Below are 26,384 nucleotides of genomic sequence, written 5' to 3' on the forward strand. Positions count from 1 at the left end.
TATTTAATAATTATTTTAGTAGGTAATTTAATTAAGCTATATAGTTATTATTTGATATATATATATATATATATCAAATATGTTTAATTGCTTGGCAAACACAATTTAAAGTTATAAGTATTATGTGCGAAGAGATACACTCACCATTATCACTATAGGACCATTTCATGAAAGATGGTAATGAAGTTGTTGTTATAAGTTGTATTTGTTACGTAAGTTTGTTACATTACATTGTATTTATCTAAGTTATAAGTTATGAGTTCCAAGAATTCTTAATTAATTTTAGACATTACATTATTATGCTTTAAACGCAACAAATGAATAGAATGTTTAAAAAGGTGATATACTATAACAAATATGCTATAGAAAATTTGTTTGTTTGATCAATTGTAACTTATAACTGATTAAAAAAAATTAATTTTTTAAATAATTTATCGTTATATTTGTTGAAATCTTAAAATGAATTATATATATATATATATATTTCAATATGAGAAGTAATACTTTTTATATCTCTAAATCTAAATTGGTTTTCCAATTAATGTGAAAAGCTGTTCTTAAAAGTTCCTGTTTTCTACCAGTACATTCGCATCACATACTGTCAAAAAAACAAATAAAACATACTTAACTGATTTGATAAAAAAATATATACTTACTTTTACCATATACAGATTATTGTGTCTAAAATTCAATTACAAAGTATCAAAATCATGATTTTTTTATAAAGATATCCATTTTAAATTTGAAAAAAACAATAATTAAGTCTTCCTACTCCTATTAAATATAATTTTTCAATCTTTCTTCCTTCACTCTTTGCCCGCGTCATTCTCAAAATAAACCGTTGATAGTTTAAAATTATTTCAATTATTGGTCATGAAGAAAGTAGGTATTCACATTTTGTGCCAAAACTAACTGTTGCAGCATTAAAAAAGATAGTTAAATATATACGTAATAAATAGTTGTTTGTCCAAAAGAATGAAAAAAGGTGGTAGAAGCTTTTTCATCACTTTATGTGCATTAAGGACTTTGCTTCTTTTATAAACTCCTATGCATGAAAGTTCCTTGTCATGTTACTATTTTGTTCCTTTCTTGCCTCTTACTTTTCCTTCTCCACCATTGATTTTTTGCTTTTATTAGCCTTGCCTTGTGCAACTCTATGAAACTAAAAACATGTGCTAATACTATAAACATTAATTTATTTTTCAACTCTACTGTAGCACAATAATTGCCTATGCAAGTACTTACTTATTATATACAATAATATTCCTATCATGAATTATATTATAATATTATGTATGGTGGATATTAATTAATGTTTTAGGGTGTTGCTCCCTCCACCACCCCAAGTGCTTCTACATCTCTCCACTATTTTCTTTTATTCCAAAAATACTCTACACCTCCCCACTATTTTCTTTTATTCCAAAAATACCCTACACTTCCCTTCTATTCTCAACAATCTTTCTTTTTCTCTCTCTGCATTAATGGAGCATTCATATGACTTAGATTTAAACTTGTGATATATTGTAAAATATAAAATTCAGAGGAAACTTCAATATCAGTGCTTCTACCACTTCCATTTTATAAACTTAAAAGTTAGATGCAAATACAAAATAATAAACATAATAATATTAATAGTAAATAATATATTATTATTATTATATACTAACTTTATAATGACGAAAGAACTAAATAATTTCAAAATCTTTAACAAATAACTTTTCTTTTATATTTTAAGCATTTAATAATATTTTTATATTATTTATCTAATAAATTAAATACTTTATTCAAGTTATTTGAGTCAAACATGTTGGTAAAGTTAAAACATAATATGATGTTAAAAATTATAGATATTAAATGTAAAAAAAAACTCATATATATAAACATTTTTCTAGAAATTTAGAACAAAATTTTACCATTTATTAAGTAATATGAAGAAAAAAAATATATTGAACAGTGAAAATAAGATTGAATCAAACTTATTTAAGGGAAAATGTAAATAAAATTTTGCAATATATCATAAGTTTAAATCTGAGTCATGAGAATGCTCCATTAATGTGGAGAGAAAGAGAAAGATGGTTGAATATAGTGAGAAGGTGTAGGGTATTTTTGGAATAAAAGAAAATAGTAGGGAGATGTAGAGTATTTTTAGAATAAAAAAAATAGTGGAGAAGTGCAGGAGCACTTGGGGTGGTGGAGGGAGCAACACCCAATGTTTTATTATTAAAGATTTGTATTTCTATTAAGACATAATCACAACTCAAATCCCTCGTATTTATAATTAACTCTTTATTAAATTTTGTTTATATTGAATATTAAAAAAAATTAAATTATTAATTGAGTTTTTATAATTTAATTATTTTTCATAAACTATGTGATGACTGTTATTTATTTTCATTATTTTATTTATTTGTTTTTGTATATTAAGAAATGAGTTTATGTTGTTAATATAAAATGATATCCTAGTTAATGTAAAATAAAAATGTCTTTTATTTCTTTCATTAAAAATATGTTAGATAATGAGATCATCATATTATCATCTATAAGGAACAAAATATTGTTTCTATCACCACAATTCATATCTCTTCATCATGTTTTCCAATCATAAATATTGATAAGATTGTTTACAATGCCTTCTAATTGCTTTCACAACATCGTTTAGGATTATCAAGAAATTGCTTCCATCACCACCATTGAGGAAATTATTCTTGTTATTTAACATATTTTCAATGAGATCAATATAAATCATTCTTCATTTTAGACTAATCACAATATTATTTTATAATAACAAAAACCTTATAGGATAGACCTAAAACTTAATCAAACCTTTTATTAATTAATAAACTATTTGTAACTATTGTAACTATTGCTAAATCTTTAAGATAAAACAATTATTTTATTACAAATAAAACCTGACCTCAGGTTATACCATTGGTTCACATTTACCTTGTAAGAATATCAACCGAATTTTTGGCTTTCCTCGAGACACTCACAGTCCTCTCAACTTTAGAAAAAGATAAAGTTATTTAAATTCCATTATTCAATGATCCGATTAAAATTGAGAAATAATCTTTACTATTAGACATGCTTCTTACCATCAATTTCAATTTTAATATTTTAACAATTGTCCTAAGCGCCCAGGTTAGTCTTAAATAGTAGTGCTTCTTTAAAAAGTACAACTTAATAAAGTAACTTTAAAATTGCCTTCATCCTCAAACTTGTCATCATGTGGAAATAAAGCATACAAAATTTCATTTAATGGTAAAACAGAGACTAAGTTCGAAAAACAGGCCTAATAAAAAACTGCATTTTACTTGCATATAATAATACCAGGTAGAAAATCAGTGACTATACAGTGTCTTTTTCTGCATAAAATGAATACTATCATTTTTCCTTCTCATGACAGGAAAACGACATAAATTACACTTGTACACTCTACAACTCAACTAACCCTAATCCTCATCAAAGCCCGCATCATTCATGTCCACGTCGCGATCGTCGTTGTCCTCAGCTTGTGCTTGATCATCAAAGGTTGCAGCAGTGTTAGGCTGCACGTCATTATCCACTGTACCAGTGGGTCCAATCAACTGAGATGGTTCGACCACCTTTTTTTGCATGGAGGCTAGACTGTCATCACTGAATTGTTGATCAGGACTCATTGTCCTGAGGGGGAGAGGTTAAGTTCTCTGTATTCTTTCTGTTGATTGAAAGTGAATAAAAGAAACATTTCTTTGTCGGAGTGTGTGTTTGAAGAGTAAGGAGTGAGTTTTTCCTAGGTTCTTGGATAAAGAACCTAACAGGTAAGTTTTTATTGATGAAGAAAACATTTGTAGTTCAAAACTATAAAATGCAATGATTTTTTTCTTTTTCAATAAAAACTTACCACCACTTAATATTCAACCCTAAGGGGATGCTGACATTCTCCTGAAATGAATGAAGAGTCTTGATATAATGAGTGATATGAAGTTAGATGAAGAGGCTCCAAAATGTGTTCCTATCAAAACAATGATTCTATAAAGTTAATTATGCTGGTGAATGTGTTACTAGAACCTGTGAAGTAGGTTATACTTGGCTTCTTTTTAGATTACTTTAGCTTCTAATCATCCTTCCTATTAAACTATAGGAAAGATTGAGATTGAAGTGAAACTGTGTGTTTCTAATACAACCTAGATATTTTATTTATATTGAGAAAAAAGAATCATTACAATAAATAAAAGATTTTACATCCTCTAATAATAAAGATATGATATCTGAATAAATAAAAAGGTTTCCAATAATATGTATATATATAATCTATATATGTTTGATTATATAGGATTTGTGCCTTATTTCTATAATGATAACATTCCCCTCCAAGTTGGAGCATATAATCATATAGGCTTAGCTTTTTGCAAATATACTTGGCCTCTAAGAAACTTGGTAAATATGTTGACTAATTGTTCACTAGAATTGACAAACCTAATGGTGATGTCTTAAGACTCTAATTCTTCTCTTATGAGACGACAATTTGTCTCAATATGTTTGTTCTATTGTGAAAGATAGTATTAGAGGCAATGTGTCTTGCTACCAAGTCTACACATATAAGGTGCATTTCAGAACTTTATTCTAATATAAGCTCACAAGGGACTAATGTCATTGACATGTAATATGCTTCTGCAGATTTATCAAAAAAATTTTGTTTCTCACTTTTCCACATGTTAAATCATTTCAATAAGAACACAATACCCTGAATTGTCACTTGGTGACCCTGCCTAATTGGTGTCAGGATACCCAACAATTTGAGTATTTCATATATCTTCAAAATGAGGGCTTGCCACGAGGCTTCTTAATATACTTTAGGATCCGAATGATCACATCTTGATAGGACCTTTACAGTTTATGTTAGGAAAAAAGAGATAAAAAACAGGACATAGGGTGAGGGAGGTTGTTAGTTGGTTAGACGGTTGGTTGTTAGGTGAGAAGGGTTGGTTATATAGGGGGGAGGTGTGTCTTAGGGGGACAGTTTTGGGTTTATTGTTGTAGTGACAGGATTATTACATCCTGGGTGAAGAGATGATTGCTCCCTTGGTTGCTTACGAACATAAGTCTTTGTTACCAGAATAATAAAACAGTTTGGTTCTTTGGTTTGTACTGCGTGTTGTGGGTTTGTTGAAGTGTGTATCTGTGTGGGTTCAGGGTTGTTGCTGCCAAGAATCCTATCACATCTCAATTGTCTTGACAAGGAGAGTTTAAAATTTGACTTACTAAGATCATTGTAAAAGCAATACCTGGAGAAGTCACAGTAGGTAATTTAGCATACCAACTGACCATTTGTACTGAGGATCAGAATATGGCTCTCCTTAGTTGGGTACAGGTTTGATACCTAAATCCTTTGTTGTGTCCACAGGCGTAACATTTCTAGATTGTCGAAAGTAAATTTTCTGACATATGACCAAACCATGCGCATAGTGATTGCTTGAAACCACATAAGGACTTGTGTAGACACATACATATTAGATGACTTTTCCTAAGCAACAAATCCAAGAGTATGCCCCATGTAGACTTCAAAATCACCATGTGACATTTTTTATGTCAAGTTGTAACAGAGTCCAAAGTGAATAACTGCAATGGAAAAGAGAAGTCTAATAGAACCTCCTCCTCTTTTTCCATATTCTGGAACCTTGTTTGCATAATGCCATTTATGATTTGATGGCCTAGATCTCTGAAAAGCAGGTAGTTTGTCTTTGTGCACAAAAGGATCGATAATATGCTAAATTTAATATTGACAAACGTGCATTATTCTTAATGCTTTTGATCAATAGATATCCATGCAATGTATGGTTGCTCGACATTGAGAACTATGCCTAACGTTTATTGGCACTTGAAGATAATGAAGCTTCATCACTCTGCACTAGGACTGAAACTTTACATCATTTGTGGGGAAGGATCTCTGATCAATGAAATGATTTACCTTCATGTTCAGGCTTCATATATCTTATAATTGGGTCATCTAGTCATATGATGTTATTAACTGAAAACACGTTTGTATCTAGATTTCAAGCCCAAAACATGTTCATCTGTCGTGGCTTTATTTATGATGTGTACCAACCACTGACGATATGGTGATCATTTTATACACCTTTTTTGGAATGATGTTCTTAAAGAAAATAAATTTTGAGCATAATAGATATTTATTGTATTTGGTTCACACCCTGGCAATTGCGACAGTATTTTAACTATTGAAGTGGTAGTCTAAGCATTACTTACAGGATTGCTGTTTCTATTACAAAAAAATCTGTATTATTAACACACTTCAAATGTAATTGGGTTGAATTTAAAGGTTGAAACTTTTATATGCAGATGAAACAAAAACGTTCTAGTGCCAATAAATCATCCACCAATAAGCAGAGTACTGCAGGATGTAATGATGACAGTATCCGAGCTGCAATTTTAGACGAGGCCACTATTGTATGTATTCCCACACTTTATGTTGAATGCATAAGCAAAAGCAATCTGATTTTCATAGTATTTTCTGTCTTCTTGGCAGGTCTTCTCAACTCTCAGCTTTAGTGGTTCCCATGTTTTCAGTAAACTAAATCGTGGATTTGATGTTGTGATTATAGATGAAGCAGCACAGGCTGTAAGTGTCAAATCCTCTTAGTTGCTGAGTCACTTTTAATATTGCTTATAATATAAACTAACTTGACAAAGTTTGATCTTAAGTTGCTGGGGTACCTCAAAATATTCCAGCAACTAATTTTTATTTATTTTTAATTGTAGTATGAAGATGGAATAACCTTCATGAACCAATAATCCCTGAAACTTAAGCTATCATGTGAAGACATAAAAATGATTTTATGTTTTAAATCTTAGTATCTCTTACTTACCCACACCGGAGTCCTTTTGGCTTGAGCTGTGAATAACGCAAAGACCCAGCTGTTTTGTGCTAGAGTATAACTTTTCATTAGAAAATAATAGGGGAGGAAAGGATTGAACTCTAGACCTTATGGTCATAGAGACTGATAATATCCCATGAACCAACTATCAGGAAAGCTTAAGCTGAGGTAAAAAATAGAAATAATTTTAGATTATATAGATAGAAATACCTTTAGATTATAATGAGTTTTCAAATATTTTTTGGCTGGAGTACAAATTTTTTTTTCCTCTTGGAGTAAATAAGCTACTGAGGACTAAGTCTAAAGTATATCTGAAATCCCTAAAAGTCTTTGTCACTTGAGCGGGCCTCTTTTTCTTTAGCGAAGCTTTTCAGTGGGACAGTGTTCTGAAGAATTTTCCTTGTTCTTGGGGTTCTACTTGTATCATAACTCATCCTCCAGCAAGCTAAAACATGCTCATTTTGGTGTAACACTTGGCTTATTTATTTTTATAAAAGAGCAAAACTAAAATGTATTTCGAGTACAAGGGATCCACCGTATCACAAAAGTAAATTTCAAAAAAATGGTAGTTTGACGAAGTTATCTAATAATTATAAAAGGGGTGGAGATTAAAGGTAGAATTAATACAATTACAAACCACAGTAGTTAAGCTAGTGGAAGATTACGATGGGACTAGAATAGTTGAAGACCTCTAAGGCAGGGGATTAATCACTATATAGGGATGACACTGAGTGTCAAAGGAGAGAGCTGCTGTGGTTGGGAATAGGTTGTTGATATTTGAGAATTCAAAAGTTGAGGATAAAAGATAGGATTCCTAGATAAGGCAGTGGTAGCATTTTGAATTTGGTTTCTGTTGGGTAGTGAAGAAAGGGATTTCCTTGAAAAATGCAACATTAAAGGAACTGAAGAATCAATTTGTAGGCGAGCAATAGGAACTTGGGTGTTATGGGCGCCTAAGTCCCACATCAAGCTGCAATATGGGATGCATGGGGAAGTATTCAAGTGTTTGCTTTTGCCCCTTTGATGGCTGACTTTTGAGAGTTGAGTTACTCAAATTCTTAGGTACTTGTCAATTGGCATCAGACCTAGTTCTTGGTGTCTCAAAAAGGGTTACCTACACAAAATTCTGACTACTAGGAACCCTGACCGATACAGGAGTTGAATGAAGTGTCACTGAGTTAAGTGTCATACAGATAAAGTCATCAAGATGTCAACTCTCAGGAATGGCGCTTTATAGGAACTTGGGTAGTATATGGTGCCTATGTCTCACATTGAGCACTACGACTTGGTGGAGTATTTAACTGTTTGGTTCTTTTGAAAGTAGGTTTCCCAAGTACTTGGATACTTGTCATGGAGTAAATGTGGTCTCCCAAGTCAAGAACACCCAAGAAGAGAATTCGATGAGCAAGATAAATTTATCTTGGAGAAATATCATACATGAAACAAGTAGAACCAAATGCACAAGGAGGAACTTCGTAACAAGATTCTTTAGGAACCGTATTTATTTACTAAACTAGACTAATAACTTTAATCTTTTTTCCTAAGTTGCAATGAAAATGGTCAATCTTGGAAAGTTGAAAAGGTTTATTATTATGTAGTTTCAGGCTGTATAACTTATTTTTGTAATGAGCAGATCTAAAACGTTGTTGCTTATTTTATTTCAACTCTTTATGACAGGTGGAGCCTGCAACTCTTGTTCCTTTAGCCAATCAATGCAAAAAAGTTTTTCTGGTACTTTACATCGCTTATCCTTGCATTACAGGAACGTACATGATTTTACTTTTTACTTATCGTAATATATGTGTGAACAATATTCTATATCATGTATAAAATATAAATTGAGAAAAAAAATGCATTTTGACAGCATGTGCGAAGAAAGAAAATCCATTATTCATATTAACTCTTAATCAAAACAATGTGAAATGGTATACAGCAATGGGATTGATAATTCTTGTCTATTAATTATTAATGGTTAGACAAAGGCCTGGACAGTGGAAATATTTTATACAATTGTTGAACCCTTTTAAAAGCTTGTTGGGTTACAGACTTTTTAAGTAATTTTGACTAGTGTTGTCCTTATTGAGGCTACATTTTGTTGCAACATTTTTAAAGGTTGGTGATCCAGCTCAACTTCCAGCAACTGTAATTTCGGACATTGCTAAGAATCACGGGTAAACAATTAGTTTTGTGGTGATTATGATTTTAATACATTAAACCATTTTTTTCTAACACATGAGTTTTTGGCTTTATTGTTTCATGAATTAAGATATGGCACAAGCTTATTTGAAAGATTGATGGAGGCTGGTTACCCGGTTAAAATGTTGAAGACCCAATATCGAATGCATCCTGAGGTTGGTGCATACTGTTAACATGTTCTGTATTAGCTAAGAATATGACTAAAATACTGCTCGTAAGGTGTGGGCAATCTTTCCCCCTTTGAATTAGATTTTGGAGTTTACTTAGGCCATAATTCATTTCTAATACATGTTAAGCAGAATCTTGCAAAATTAATTTCTCTAACGTGGTCTTCGTGTGGCCAAATGAGTTCAATTGGTTCAGACCTAAGAATTGCCTCATATGCTGGGGAAATACCGGGGCCATGTTGGCTCTGTTGCTTAAGTGGTATTATAGTGGTGGGTTTTTTTATCAAAATTTAAGTGCAGTAGAATTATGGTTTTGAAGGAATGACATTTAATGATGCGTAATCAAAAAACTGAGCGAGGCAATATTTTAGATTGAAGAATATAAATGAGAAACAGTACAGGTTATTTTAAATTGAAGACTTACAATGGAATATCTTGAGAATATTCCAGGCTACACTTCTACTGTTCCTAAACTATTTTTCGTAGCATTTGATCTTGATATATTCCACGTTACTAATAGGCCCACAACGAAGGTATATATGGAAAATGAGGGGCTCGGGGGAATAGAAGAAGGGACAAATATGCCTCATAAATTAGGCCTGCTTGTGTATGAGTGTAAAAGGAATCAAGTGGCACCAGCTGAAAGAGAAAAGTAGGGCAGCTGGCAGAAAGTGGAGATGCAAGAATTGTGCTGGAGGGAGAAGCACATTTTTAATAGACGATTATCCTTTATTTTTTGCCTCATTTCAATATAAATACAGTTGAATATAGTGAAAACTCCCTTGTGTTCAATATACACATAGGGTCATCTATTTATAATAGAATAAATATGGGCTAAACTCAAAATACAAATAAGAAATAATAACAAACTAGCTAATAAAGATAAAAGATAAAGATAATATATTTAACACTCTCCCTCAAGCTCGAGCACATATGTACCAATCTTGGAACAAATAAACTCAATCCAAGGACCCCTTAATGACTTGGTCAACACATCTGCAAGTTTCCCTCAAGCTCGAGCACACAAATTGTATGTACCAAGCTTGGAACAAATAAACTCAATCCAAGACCCCTTAATGACTTGGTCAACACATCTGCAAGTTGATCGTTTGACACAACAAACTCAGTACTTATTTCTTTAGTCAACAACTTTTCACAAACGAAAGGACAATCAATTTCTATATGTTTAGTCCTCTCGTGCAACACTGGATTTGATGCAATTTGGAGAGCAGATTGATTCACCCATATAAGTTCGCAATGCATCTTCATAGTATGGATGTCATAGAAGTTAAGCTCTTAAAGGAATTATTTCACCCATATAAGTTCACATGTGAGTGACGCCATCGCCCTATACTCGGCTTCAGCTATTGATCGTGCCATTACATTCTCTTACTTTTCCATGAAATAATGTTTTCTCCCAGAAAAACACAATATCCTATAGTACACTGTCTATCAATAGGCGAACCTTCCCAATCTGCATCACAATACCCAAAGACTTGAATGCTTCCTTTATCTTCATATAACAATCCTTGCCCAAGAGCCTTTTTGATATACCTTAGAATGCGAATGAGAGCATTCCAATGGTCTAAACAAGGAATCTGCATGAACTGACTAACCATTCCAACTGCAAAGGATAGATCTAACCTTGTAATAGTGAGGTAAATCAGTTTTCCAACCAGCCTCCTACACCTCTCTGGATCGAAGAATAATTCACCTTTCGTCCTTAATTTCTGGTTTGGGTCCATGGGGCTGTCTACCAATTTGCAATCAATCATGTCTTTTTCTTGTAATATATCAAGAGCATACTTCCTTTGGGAAATTACAATTCCATCTTTTGATTGTGTTACTTCAATGCCTAAGAAGTATTTGAGACTTCCAAGATCCTTGGTTTGAAAATGTCTACACAAGTACTCATTCAGTTGAGATATTCCAACAACATCATTTCCTATAATGACAATATCATCAACATATACTATTAAGTAAACACATTTCCCAAGAGAAGAATGACAGTAAAAAACCGAATAGTCTATTTCACTACGTTTTAACCCAAATTTTTGAACAATGGAGGTAAACTTTCCAAAACCAAGCACTAGGTGATTGTTTGAGTCCATATAGAGATCGATGCAATTTGCATACCATACTAGACTCCCCTGATCAACAAATCCAGGAGGTTGCTTCATATAAACCTTTTCCTCAATATCACCATGTAGGACAACATTCTTGATATCTAATTGATGAAGTGGCCAATGACGAATGATTGCCATGGCAAAGAAGAGGCAAATAGTAGTCATCTTGACAACAGGAGAAAAAGTGTCACAATAATCAAGACCATAAACCTGAGTGTAACCCTTTGCAATAAGTAGGGCTTGAGCCGATCAATTTTACCATTAGGGCCGACTTTAACTGGATACACCCATCGGCAACCAACCACCTTTTTGTCCGGGGTAAGTGGCACCAGCTCCCAAGTATTATTGTGGTCAAGAGCTGCATTTCTACAATCATAGCTTGTCGCCATCCAGGATGATCAAGTGCTTCTTTCACATTCTTGGGTATAACAACAGAAGACACTGAGGATAAAAGAGAAAAATAGGAGGGCGACAATCAATGATAGCTAAGAAAATTATAAATAGGATGATGGTTTCGAGTAGAACGAGTATCTTTTCTGAGGGCAATAGGCCATGCTTAATCATTTTCACCAAGAGGTGTGGGAGAAGGTGACCAGGGAGAAGAATCTGAAGTAGGAGATTCACCATTGTCTTGGGGAGGTGGACTATTCATTGGGGCCCTGTGTGGGATGATCTCAGTATTGGAGAAACGGGTGTAGGAGGATTGGGATCAAGACTTGGAATGACAGAGACGGGTGAGCTATTTGACTCGGCCATTGGAATAGGAAGGACCTGCCGGAGGATAGAAACATCCTGAATAGATGGAGAGAAGTAAGGAGTCTGTTCAAAGAATGTATGAGAAATAGAGAAGATTGGGAGAAAATATCTCTTGTGTGTTTAGCATACACATAGGGTAGTTTATTTATATTGTAAGATATGGGCCAATGCCCTTAATACAGAATAGACTAAGCCCAAATAACAGAAACACACATCTTAACATCTAACACTCCCCCTCAAGCTGGAACATATAAATCATGTGTTCTAAGCTTGTTACAAAGATAATCAATTCTAGGTCCTCGTAAGGACTTAGTGAATATGTCTGCCAACTGGTTGCTTGAATTAACAAACTCAGTCTTGATATCTCCGGATATGATTTTTTCTCGAATGAAATGGCAATCAACTTCAATGTGTTTGGTTCTCTCATGGAAGACAGGGTTAGAGCTAATATGGAGAGCAGCTTGATTATCACATATAAGTATCATGTGAGTGACATCTCCAAATTTCAATTCACTTAACAATTGTTTAAGCCACACAAGCTCGCAAGTAGCTGATGCCATAGCTCTATTTTCTGCTTCTGCACTGGACCTTGCCACAACACTTTGCTTCTTACTTTTCCAAGATATCAGGTTGCTACCAATAGAGACACAATATCCAGAAGTAGACCTCCTATCAGAAGGGGAACCAGCCCAATCAGCATCTGAATAACAAACGATTTTTGTATCGTTGTTAGGGCCATATAGCAAACCTTTTCCAGGTGATCTTTTAATATCCTTCAGTATGCGAACAACTGCATCTCAATGGTCTTCACATGGGGAGTTTAGAAATTGACTCACCACACTAACTGCGAAGGAAATGTCAGGACGCGTAACAGTAAGATAGTTTAATTTACCAACTAGTCTTCTATACCGTTCAGGATCTGAGAAAGGCTCCCCCTGATTTGGTAGGAGTTTGATGTTAGGGTCCATAGGTGTCTCAACAGATTTACAGTTTATTAACCCTGTTTCCTCCAAGATGTCTAACGCATACTTCCTCTGAGATATGACAATACCATCACTGGATTGTGCTACTTCAATACCCAAAAAGTACCGAAGTTTGCCAAGATCTTTGGTTTGAAAATGATGACAAAGGTGTTGTTTCATCTGAGAGATGCCAAGATAGTCGCTTCTTGTGAGAACAATATCATCGACATACACTATTAAGTAGATACATCCAGCACTCGAGTGGCGATAGAACACTGAATGATCCGCTTCACTGCGAGACATACCAAATTGTTGAACAACACAACTGAATTTACCAAACCAGACCCGAGGAGACTGTTTTAGGCCATATAAGGATTTGCGAAGACGACATACCAATCCAGATGACTCCCCCTGAGCAACAAAGTCAGGCGGTTGCTCCATATAAATTTCTTCATGCAAATCACCATTGAGAAAAGCATTTTTGACATCAAGTTGGTAAAGAGGCCATTGTCGAAGAGCGGTCATGGCAATGAATAGGCGAATAGAGGTCATTTTTGCCACTGGAGAAAAAGTATCACCATAATCCAAACCAAAAATCTGTGTGTAGCCTTTGGCAACCAGTCGAGCTTTCAGACGATCAATTGTACCATCAGGACCAACCTTGATAGCATACACCCACCTGCAACCAACAACAGACTTTCCAGATGGTAATTGGACAAGCTCCCAAGTTCCACTTTCCTGTAAGGCACTTAATTCATCCATCATAGCTTGACGCCAACCAGGATGAGTTAAGGCATCACCCACAGATTTGGGAATTGACACAGAAGAAATGGATGAGAGACAAGTATAAAAAGATGGAGATAATCTGTGGTAATTAAGAACAGTATAATGGGGGGAAGGGTTACGGGTAGAGCGTATACCTTTACGGAGGGCAATAGGCAAGTCAGACTCAGTTACTGGAGCCGAAGGAGACACATGAGGCGGCACCGGAAGTGAGTCATGAGGGAGACAATTACGGCGACTATAAACCTGAAGTGGTGGAGGTGAAGGATGAGCCTGTGATGAATGAGAGTCTAAAGAAGAAGACAAAAGGGGTGGAGTATCACCAGGAGGATCACAGATAAGAGGAATATCAACAGTAACAGGGAGAGGTACAGAACTAGAAGATAGATGTGAAAAGTAAAAAGAAGACTCATCAAAAGTGACATCAGCAGAGATAAAATGACGATTGAGAGAAGGGGAAAAACACTTATAGCCCTTTTGTGACCGTGGAAATCCTAAGAAGACACATTTGTGAGACCTAGGAGATAACTTATCAAGACCAGGACTAAAATCATGAACAAAACATGTAGACCCAAAAACTCGAAGAGGTAATGGATGCAGAGGGTCATGAGGAAATAAGATAGAATGCGGGATTTTGTTATCTAGGACGGAAGATGGCATGCAGTTGATAAGATATAACATGCTGTGAGAACTGCATCACCCCAAAAACGTGAGGGTACTTGACCATGTATCAGAAGTGTACGAGTTGTTTCAATAAGGTGTCTATTCTTGCGCTCAGCCACCCCATTTTGTTGAGGGGTATAAGCACATGAGGTTTGGTGAAGAATGCCATGAGAAGCCATAAACTGTTTAAACTGTTGAGAAAGGTATTCACGGTCATTATTACTACGTAAATTTCGAATAGAAACCCCAAACTGTGTTTTTATTTCATTGAAAAAAGATTGGAAAATAGAAAACAACTCAGAACGATTCTTCATTAAAAACAACCAAGTACATCTGGAATAGTCATCAATAAAAGTAACAAAATACTGAAAACCTAAAATGGACTTAACACGACTAGGTCCCCAAATGTCAAAATGAACCAATGAAAAGGGAGACGACGCCCGTTGTGAGACACTACGAGGAAAGGAACTACGAGTATGCTTCCCTAACTGACAAGACTCACACGACAAACTTGATAATGTGGACAACCTCGGGACAAGTTGTTGTAGTTTGGCAAGATTAGGATGACCGAACTGAGCATGAAGAAGGGATGGTGACTCCATGACTACGCCAACATGTGGAGAAGGACGGAGATGATAAAGGCCATGAGACTCACATCCTGTGCCAATCATGTGTTTCGAACTCCGGTCCTGCAACCAAACAGAATCTTTAGTAAATGAAATAACACAATTAAGAGTACGAGTTAAACGACTAATGGACAATAAGTTGAAGGGAGACCCAGGGACATAAAGTACATGATCAATGGATATGGATGGAAAAATATTAACAATACCAATACCATGAGATGAGACTCTAGACCCATCAGCCATTGTTACCGAGGGTAAATTATCAGGACATGACAAGGAAGAAAACAAAGACTTGTTACCGGTGATGTCATCGGTGGCGCCTGAGTCAAGGACCCAAGGTCCGAGGGAGTGAGTTAGACCAACAAAAGGTGTACCTGTACGTGCAACAGATGCAGATGTAGTGGAACCAGAGTGCTGATGATCCTCATACCATCTGAGAAATTCGTTGAAGAGTGCAGGTTTGTCTATGGTATTAGATGAAGTAGGATGGTCTGCAGACGGTGATCGGGGAGGTGGATCAGAATTTGGCATTGCTACAGGTCGAGGAGGACGTCCATGGAGAGCATAACATTTATCAATCTTGTGGCCTAACTTGCCACAATGGTCACATTTTGGACGTCCTTTACTTGGCTTGCGAGACCGACTTCGATCATCACGTTGAGCAGCCATAACAGAGGAATCATTAGTATGAGGGGATGTTTCAGTGACGGGTTTGCCACGAGGTTATACGCAAAAGAGCAGAACACGTAGAAGTAAAGTTGGGTATGACAGGAGAACCCAAAATCTGATCACGGACATGAGAAACATCATCAGAGAGTCCGTATAATGCCAACAACATGAAGAACTTTGATCGTTGTTCCAATTCTTCAGCAGGAGTGGAAGCAGGAGGTAATATATCATTAAAGTCATGAAGAAGGGCATGAATTTTACCCAAATAATCTGCCATGGGACCAGGATTGCGCGGACCAATAACAGTTAATAGGTCCTGACAAACACCATAAAGACGCTGAGTGTCATTGGTGTATAACAACTTCGCTTGTGCCCATACTTCTGAACATGTTTCATAGGATCGAAACATTTGTTTCAGTGAGGAGTGAATGGTGGACTTTATAACAATGCATAACTGAGCATCAATTTTCATCCAGCGGGAAGTGTCATCTATGGGAGCAGTAGTCACATTTTGAGTAGAATGATCTAAATACCCCTGACTCTTCAACCAAAGTTTGATGTCGGACACCCATGTTGCATAATTTGTGCCATCTAACTTGTCAATGGACAAGTGTACATTCACATAATTGGTATATATTGAGGGATCAGAAGATGAGCCACCAACAGAGGTGTTTGTAGACGAGGAAGACGCCATAGAGAGGGAGAAACCCTAAAAATTCAAAGTGCTCCGATTGACGCAACGACCACAGATCCAGAAAGAGGGCGAGGAGGCGATCACGGCGGTGCTGATCGGCGGCGGAAAGCTCCGGCGACGCGGCGGCAGCGGCGACTCTTGCGGCGGCGGCCCGTGGAGGCGCGTGGGTGGTCCGATCGCCGCGATCTTCGTACGACGGTGGTCGCCCGGCCGAGACGATCCCGATGGTGTGGTCGCCGATCGATTCTGGAACTCCGGCGACGGCGACGGCGGCGGCGGCGATGGCAGCGGCGGCGGCGACTGCGACAACGGCGGTAGTGATAGGTGCCGGAGACCGTGGAGTTGACTGGAACTATTCCTGTGCTCTAGATACCATATGAGAAATAGAGAAGATTGGGAGAAAATATCCCTTGTGTGTTTAGCATACACATAGGGTAGTTTATTTATATTGTAAGATATGGGCCAATGCCCTTAATACAGAATAGACTAAGCCCAAATAACAGAAACACACATCTTAACATCTAACAGAATGTAATATTGACATACATGTAATACTTCTTAGTTTCAGGAGGGTAACACCGATATCCCGAACCACGCTCCTGTAAATGTTCATTGAACAATTTAACATTTTGGTCAACTGGCTTAGGGAAATTAAATTAAAAGGACAATTAGGGACAAAAGGACAGCATTGAGATTGAGGGAGGGAGACAAGGAAACATGTCTGACTCCTTTTGAGGAAGTTTTAGATCCATTTGCAAGGGTTATGAAATGAGGTTTTTCTAGAGGTATTACCAGAAATGTGATTTGAATTGCCTGAGATTGAATTTTTACCTTCTATGGATTGAGAAACGTAGGCTGTTGATGTACTTGGAGATTGAGATGACTGTGCCAAGCTATTAGACTTTAACCTTAGATATTCTTGATATTTGTCCTCGGTGAACTTATAAGTGGAAGTTTCAGTCTTCGAATTGGAAGTTTCAATCTTTGAAAAGGGAAATCATATAAGGAGTAGCAATTCTCTTGAGTGTGACTGTTAGGTATCCAAAAGAAAATCCCTAACGAGCTCTCTAACTCTCACTCACTTACACCAACACAGTACCAAATAGAATGAGAAAGAATGGAATTGCATTCACACCAACAAATCAAGAATACAATGTACTCAGGAGCTTAACCTCCTTCTCTCGGTTCTAAGACCGGTTAACTAGATACAAGTCACTCACTGCCCTCCTGGGACAAATACAGGGTCCTTATATATACCCTGTTCCCGCCCTCTTAACTGTTATTCAGTTAGATAACAGTTAGGTATTATTCCTCACCCTTTTCCTCTCATAAACCCTCCAAGGCCTAACATTACTCCCCCCTTGAAAATCAACCTTGTCCCCAAGGTTGAATTTTGGGAACTGTTCTTGCATCATCACACGATCTTCCCAAGTGGCGCTTTCCTCCCCACTGTTTTGCCATTCAATGAGTAATTGCTCTCTTTGGTCCCCTCCTTGCTGCCGGACCCGTCTATCTAACACTCTGCTAGGCAAACAGGTTGGGCCACTTTCTTGCAGATCTTTTGGCAGCTCCTTCTCTACCTGCTTCGTTCCAATAGCTAACTTCAACTGGGACGCATGGAAGACTGGATGAATCCTTGCGTTCTCCGGTAACTGCAACTTGAATGCTACTTCCCCTATCTGCTGAATCACCTTAAACGGTCCATAATACCTAGCTGCTAATTTCGGGTGCAACCTCACTGGCATCGTAACTTGTCGGTGCGGTCTGATTTTGAGAAATACCCAGTCATCCACCTTAATCGTAACTGGCTTCCTCCCTCGGTTAGCTTGTTTGACCATCGCATCCTGAGCCCTTGCCAAATGGAAACGGAGTTGCTGCAGTGCCTCATCACGCGTCTGCAATTCCTGGGCTACAGCTTCTACCATCGTTTCTCCCGGTACAAACCTGGTCAAAGTAGGGGGTGATCTTCCATAGACAACTTCAAAAGGGGTACTCTTTGCTGCTCCCTGATAGCTGGTATTATACCAGTATTCGGCCCAAGGGAGAATCATGTTCCAGCCTTTAGGCTGTTCAGAGCAAAAACATCTGAGATAACCTTCTAAAATTCTGTTGAGCACTTCCGTTTGTCCATCAGTCTCTGGATGGTAGGAGGTGCTCATCTGAAGCTGAGTACCCTGTAACTTGAATAATTCCCTCCAAAACAAACTGAGGAAGAGTGGGTCTCGGTCACTAACTATAGTTTTGGGTATCCCGTGCAACTTCACAATCTCCTTTACAAACGCTTCAGCCACTGTCTTTGCGGTATAAGGATGTTTGAGAGGAATGAAATGTGCGTACTTGCTCAGACGATCCACAACTACAAGTATCGCGTCGTACCCCTTGGATTTCGGCAACCTTACTATTAAATCCATGCTGATATCTTCCCACACAACCTGGGGTATTGGTAGGGGTTGCAACAATCCTTGGGGAGAGGCTGCTAAATATTTATGTTGCTGACATACCAGGCACTGAGTTACGAATTCTGTTACCGCCTTCTTCATTCCGATCCAGTACAAGGACTGTGCGATCCGGCGGTAGGTTCGGTATACTCCCGAATGACCTCCCGTCGGTGTAGTATGATGCTCAACCAGCAGCTTTGGAATCCAACTTGACTTGGCCGAGAGAACCAGTCTCCCCTTGTAATGCAGCCTCCCATTCTCCATCGTGAATGCTGGATGTTTGTCAGGATCTTGGTTTATGGCGGTTATGATTTTTCTAAGCTCTTCATCCTCATCAACTTCCTTTACCACTTCCTGGAAGTCTTTCCAGTATGGTCTTACTACAATATTCAGCTCCTTCTCCCTTCCTGGGATAACCTCCTCGGTTTCCTCCTCCGATTCATCTCTTTCCTTTCTAGATAAAGCGTCAGCCACCTTATTAGTTTGCCCCGTCTTGTAAACGATTTCGAAATCGTAGCCCAGTAGCTTGGCTATCCAGTGTTGTTGAGCTGGGGTGGTTATTCTCTGTTCCAGCAAAAACCGCAAGCTTTTCTGATCCGTGTGCACAACGAATTTCTGACCCATCAGATAGGGCCGCCAGTGCTGAACCGCCAACGCCACCGCCATGAGCTCCTTCTCGTAGATCGACTTCCCCAACGTCCCCTCCGACAATGCCTTACTAAAGTAAGCTATGGGTCTTTTTCTCTGTGTCAATACAGCCCCGATACCCACCCCCGAGGCGTCACACTCCACTTGAAACTGTCATGTGAAATCTGGTAGCGCAAGCACTGGGGCCGTCGTCACCGCCTCCTTTAATCGACCCATTGCTCCTCTAGCAGCTTCAGTCCAGACAAAGTTCCCCTTTTTTAGCATCTCCGTTAATGGTCGCGCTATCTTGCCGTAATCTCGGACGAATCTCCGGTAATACCCGGTGAGTCCCAAAAATCCCCTCAGCGCTTTTATCGTTCTCGGTTCTTCCCAGGCTAGAACCGCCTCCACTTTCTCCTTGTCCATTTCGACACCTCTCCCTGTTATTACATGGCCCAAATACCTTATTGATGTTCTTCCAAACTCACTCTTCTTTCGGTTGACAACCCATTGTTGTTCCTGTAGTCGCCCCATCACGAGATTCACCTGCTGCATATGCTCCATCCAAGTCGGACTGTACACGAGTATATCGTCAAAAAAGACGAGAACGAACTTCCGCAGGTAGGGTCGGAACAGCTCGTTCATGGCACTTTGGAAGGTGGCCGGAGCATTGGTGAGGCCGAAGGGCATCACCAGAAATTCGTAGTGGCCCAAGTGCGTTCTGAACGCCGTTTTTGGAACATCCTCTTCTTCCATCCTTATTTGATGGTACCCGGATTTGAGGTCCACTTTCGAAAAGTACGTCGCTCCCCCTAGTTCATCCAGAAGCTCTTCAATCACCGGGATGGGAAACTTGTTTGGAACAGTCACCCTGTTGAGAGCCCGGTAGTCGATGCAAAATCTCCAACTTTCGTCCTTCTTCTTAACGAGGATCACCAGACTAGAGAATGGACTTATACTGGGTTGGATAATCCCTGCATGTAACATCTCCGCCACCTGTCGCTCGATCTCCGATTTCATGACATGTGGGTAACGATAAGGATGCACATTTACAGGATCGGCCCCTTCTTTTAAAACAATTTGATGTTTCGCCATTTTATTAGGTGGCAGTCCTGGAAATTCCTGGAATACCCCCACGTACTGTTCCAAAAGTTTCTTCATATCCTCCTTTTGTTCTCTCGTCAACTCACTTTCTTCCTCAGTCTCCCAACTTGCCTCTTTGCCCTCCAGACTCCAAACCAACGCACACGACTCTACCTCGCTGAGTTTCAGCAGTTGTTCGGGTTCTATCACCCTCCTCTCCAACCTCGGGTCTCCGGTTATGGTGCGTTTCTGCTCCCCTTGCCAGAACGACATGGTGGATTTTCCCCAGTCTACCGTGATCTCACCCAACTTAGCCAACCACTCCACTCCGAGAATCATGTCTACGCCCCCCAGTTCGAACAAATAAAATCTCTCCGTGATCTCGACGTCCCCCATGCAGACCACCACTCTCGGACAACACCCCCGCGTCTTCTTCCGTTGACCATCCCCCAAACTGACGTGATATGGGGATGTGTCCTCCTGCTCGAGTTTCAGCTCCCTCACCAATTCTTGACTAACGAAGTTGTGGCTTGCGCCGCTGTCCACCAATATTAACACGTCTCTTCCTCCCACTTTTCCCTGCAACTTCAATGTCTTAGGCTGCGTCAACCCACCGGCCGAGAACGCCGATAACTCCATGCAGGGTGGCTCCAGCTCTACCTCTTCTCCCTCAACCTCCTCTTCTTCGTCTTCGGCCAATATCACCACCCGTAAACTCTTCTCCGGGCAATGGTGCCCTGGGCTAAATGGCCCCCCACATCGAAAACACCTTCCTTCTTCTCTGCGTTTCAGAAACTCCGGGTAAGGCAGGTTTCTTGAACTTCTTCCACGGCTATCACTTCCTCCGTGTATTCCGCCTCTCACCACACCCCCTCCCGTAGCACTGTCACGTCTGACGGACCCGACGCTCTCGGTCGGAGTCGTTCGTATCGACTGGCTCCTAGGCGGATCGGTTCTTATCACCCCCGTTCCTCCTCCTGTCGTTCGTCCCCATAATGGCGGATTCTTGGATGGCGTCCACCCTATCAGACCTAGCCCGCGTAGAGCTTCTTCGACGTCCCGCGCTAGTTTCATAGCCGTCATCAAGTTTCGTGGGTCGTGGGGCCTCACCTGGCATCGCAATTCCTCCTGTAAACTCGCCAGGAAATATCCCAACAACTGGTCGTCCGAAAACGCTTTCGTTTGTCCGGCCAGAGCTTCAAATTCCTTCACATATTCCTCCACCGTGGATGTTTGCTTGATCGCCGCCATTCTCTCAAAAATGCCGCCCCGGTATCGACTCTCGAATCTGATCAACAACGCTTCTTTGAACCCCTCCCATGTTCGGTCGCTCGCCTTTTCCTTCCAAAATTTAAACCAATAACCGGCGCTTCCCTCCATACTGATGTGAGCCAGTTCGATCTTCTCCGCCTCCGCCACCTTCTGTATCTCAAAGAATTTTTCGGCTCTATTAATCCAATTCAAAGGATCGGCTCCTTCAAACGCTGGTAACTCCACCCGTCGTCTCCAATTTGGTTGATTCTCTGATCGGTCCCCTTCTCTTTCTCCTTCTGCTCCATCGCGCCGGCCACCCCCATTATCATTGACTGACCCATTGCTTCCGTCAGAGCTCTCCCCGTTTGGCTTACTTTGCACACCCATCACCCGTAACAGTTCTTGGATGTCTTTACGCATCGCTATCGAGTCTTGCCGGTTTGCCGCTGACTCCGCCTTCAACCCTTCTACTGCCATCTCCAGGTGTTCCATTCGTCCTTCAACCACGTTCATTTTTCCTTCAATTCTGTTCTCCAGAGCATGTAACTTCCCTTCCATCGCGTTCTCTCCTCGAAATGGATCCGGCAGGTCGGACCACTTTGTTAGGTATCCAAAAGAAAATCCCTAACGAGCTCTCTAACTCTCACTCACTTACACCAACACAGTACCAAATAGAATGAGAAAGAATGGAATTGCATTCACACCAACAAATCAAGAATACAATGTACTCAGGAGCTTAACCTCCTTCTCTCGGTTCTAAGACCGGTTAACTAGATACAAGTCACTCACTGCCCTCCTGGGACAAATACAGGGTCCTTATATATACCCTGTTCCCGCCCTCTTAACTGTTATTCAGTTAGATAACAGTTAGGTATTATTCCTCACCCTTTTCCTCTCATAAACCCTCCAAGGCCTAACATTGACCCATCCTTTTGCAGGATGTGCATTGAGAACTTCTTCGACCTCCTCATCCTCAGCGGTGGACGGCCTGTGGCGGGTGGCAGCGGGCGGTGGTGGACAGCAACACCAGACTGATGCGAGACAGAAAACTCTCTTGTGTTTAATACACACATAGGGTCATCTATTTATAATAGAATAAATATGGGTTAAACCCAAAATACAAATAAGAAATAATAACAAACTAACTAATAAAAATAAAAAATAAAGATAATATATTTAACAAATACTACTCTGGTCCGATTCTAATTCTGTCATGTACCACACTTCTAAAATCCTGAAGTTTTTCCCCTAGGATTTGATTGCATTGCATCACATAACAGGGAATATAACCTGTTCCTGTTAATCAGTTTTATCGTGTTCCATCAAGGGATTGTGTTAATATCATTAGTATTTGGTCCTTGAGTTGTTTTTCTTTTTTATTACTTTTCTGTGGAGAAAACTCATCATTATATTCTGTTTTATTACTTTGTTCTTTTTGAAATTTCCTGTGAATTTTTCTGAATGAGTTTTATTATGTAATGATCGAACAGATAAGAAGCTTTCCCTCCGGGGAGTTTTATGGAGACTTATTGCAAGATGGGGATGAGGTGAAATCACGGACAATACGGGCATGGCATGATTACCGCTGCTTTGGCCCCTTCTGCTTCTTTGATATACACGAGGGAAAAGAGGCTCGACCATCTGGGAGTGGTTCATGGATAAATATTGAGGAAGTTGACTTTGTTCTATTCTTGTATCAAAAACTGATTTCACTCTATCCGGCACTCAAATCTGGTAACCAAGTTGCAATTATAACACCCTATAGTCAACAAGTCAAGCTCTTCCAAAAACGTTTTGAGGAGATTTTTGGAATGTCAGCTGAGAAAGTAGTGGATATATGTACTGTTGATGGTTGCCAGGTAAACTAGCTTAGTGTTTATTGTATGATATCCTTCATGTTCATTTTGAGTTTTATTGCTAATTATTTAACAGTAAATTATGCAAATACTTGAATAAGGTTTACATTGTTTACCATCTGGAATACAATAAACCTGTCATTTGCAAGATAGATTACGAATGCATAGATAGCTGGTTATGAACTGTTGCACTGCACCATAGACGAGCCTTCATTGTGTAATTTGGTTTGATTAAATTATAAATTTAAAGTTTTAAAAAATGTTAGGAATTGAAGAAATAAATCATAATTTACTTTCTTTCAGGGACGGGAAAAGGACATTGCGATATTTTCATGTGTCAGGGCAAGCAAAGATAAAGCCATAGGTTTTGTAGGAGACATCCGACGGATGAATGTTGGGATCACTAGAGCAAAGTCAGCAGTATTGGTACTATGTCTTTTTTTGTTAATGTGATGAGTTCATGGATTTCATTTGGTCCATACACCTGAATACCGATCCATTTTTGTGTTGTTGATATAGGTGGTTGGATCTGCCTCAACATTAAGGAGGAGTGAACAATGGAACAAGCTAGTGGAAAGTGCAGAGAAAAGGGACTGTTTATTCAAAGTAAGGTCATTTATAAGTAGCAACACATGAATTTGATCCGTTAAAATAAGAATTTTAATTGAGCCTAATTGATCATGTTCCTTTTAGTACACTCTCCATTAGTACATGTTCCTTTTATCTATAATGTCTCCATAAATATTCGTTTGTTGGTTCACCTGAATCTATGCTAATACATTCCTGGTTAGATTATGGATCCAAGAAATTTTTTCACCAAAAAAAAATGACGAACTAAACAATTTTCATCTGCAGGTTTCTCAACCATATTCATCATTCTTCAGTGATGACAGTCTAGCCTCCATGCAAAAAAAGGTGGTCGAACCATCTCAGTTGATTGGACCCACTGGTACAGTGGATAATGACGTGCAGCCTAACACTGCTGCAACCTTTGATGATCAAGCACAAGCCGAGGACAACGACGATCGCGACGTGGACATGAATGATGCGGGCTTTGATGAGGATTAGGGTTAGTTGAGTTGTAGAGTGTACAAGTGTAATTTATGTCGTTTTCCTGTCATGAGAAGGAAAAATGATAGTATTCATTTTATGCAGAAAAAGACACTGCATAGTCACTGATTTTCTACCTGGTATTATTATATGCAAGTAAAATGCAGTTTTTTATTAGGCCTGTTTTTCGAACTTAGTCTCTGTTTTACCATTAAATGAAATTTTGTATGCTTTATTTCCACATGATGACAAGTTTGAGGATGAAGGCAATTTTAAAGTTACTTTATTAAGTTGTACTTTTTAAAGAAGCACTACTATTTAAGACTAACCTGGGCGCTTAGGACAATTGTTAAAATATTAAAATTGAAATTGATGGTAAGAAGCATGTCTAATAGTAAAGATTATTTCTCAATTTTAATCGGATCATTGAATAATGGAATTTAAATAACTTTATCTTTTTCTAAAGTTGAGAGGACTGTGAGTGTCTCGAGGAAAGCCAAAAATTCGGTTGATATTCTTACAAGGTAAATGTGAACCAATGGTATAACCTGAGGTCAGGTTTTATTTGTAATAAAATAATTGTTTTATCTTAAAGATTTAGCAATAGTTACAATAGTTACAAATAGTTTATTAATTAATAAAAGGTTTGATTAAGTTTTAGGTCTATCCTATAAGGTTTTTGTTATTATAAAATAATATTGTGATTAGTCTAAAATGAAGAATGATTTATATTGATCTCATTGAAAATATGTTAAATAACAAGAATAATTTCCTCAATGGTGGTGATGGAAGCAATTTCTTGATAATCCTAAACGATGTTGTGAAAGCAATTAGAAGGCATTGTAAACAATCTTATCAATATTTATGATTGGAAAACATGATGAAGAGATATGAATTGTGGTGATAGAAACAATATTTTGTTCCTTATAGATGATAATATGATGATCTCATTATCTAACATATTTTTAATGAAAGAAATAAAAGACATTTTTATTTTACATTAACTAGGATATCATTTTATATTAACAACATAAACTCATTTCTTAATATACAAAAACAAATAAATAAAATAATGAAAATAAATAACAGTCATCACATAGTTTATGAAAAATAATTAAATTATAAAAACTCAATTAATAATTTAATTTTTTTTAATATTCAATATAAACAAAATTTAATAAAGAGTTAATTATAAATACGAGGGATTTGAGTTGTGATTATGTCTTAATAGAAATACAAATCTTTAATAATAAAACATTGGGTGTTGCTCCCTCCACCACCCCAAGTGCTCCTGCACCTCCCCACTATTTTTTTTATTCTAAAAATACTCTACATCTCTCTACTATTTTCTTTTATTCCAAAAATACCCTACACCTTCCCACTATATTCAACCATCTTTCTCTTTCTCTCCACATTAATGGAGCATTCTCATGACTCAGATTTAAACTTATGATATATTGCAAAATTTTATTTACATTTTCCCTTAAATAAGTTTGATTCAATCTTATTTTCACTGTTCAATATATTTTTTTTCTTCATATTACTTAATAAATGGTAAAATT

General features: G+C 38.0%; 1 protein-coding gene across 2 annotated transcripts; it reads left to right on the top strand.

The window, feature by feature from the left end:
• Window positions 1-3,496: 3,496 nt before the first annotated feature.
• LOC108323605 (probable helicase MAGATAMA 3) lies at window positions 3,497-24,999 on the top strand. 2 transcript variants are annotated; one of them, XM_052876684.1, is made up of 10 exons: window positions 3,497-3,673; window positions 6,337-6,444; window positions 6,524-6,616; window positions 8,550-8,603; window positions 8,985-9,043; window positions 9,139-9,223; window positions 23,407-23,775; window positions 24,076-24,198; window positions 24,292-24,378; window positions 24,628-24,999. In XM_052876684.1, the coding sequence occupies exons 2-10, from the start codon at window positions 6,337-6,339 to the stop codon at window positions 24,838-24,840; spliced, it is 1,191 nt and encodes a 396-aa protein (XP_052732644.1). In that variant the 5' UTR covers window positions 3,497-3,673; the 3' UTR covers window positions 24,841-24,999. The 2 variants fall into 2 exon arrangements, with proteins under 2 accessions (XP_052732644.1, XP_052732645.1); XM_052876685.1 differs by lacking the exon at window positions 8,550-8,603.
• The last annotated feature ends 1,385 nt before the right edge of the window (window positions 25,000-26,384 follow it).

This window comes from Vigna angularis, chromosome 4 (genome assembly GCF_016808095.1).
Source record: "Vigna angularis cultivar LongXiaoDou No.4 chromosome 4, ASM1680809v1, whole genome shotgun sequence".
NCBI classification, from domain to species: Eukaryota; Viridiplantae; Streptophyta; class Magnoliopsida; order Fabales; family Fabaceae; genus Vigna; species Vigna angularis.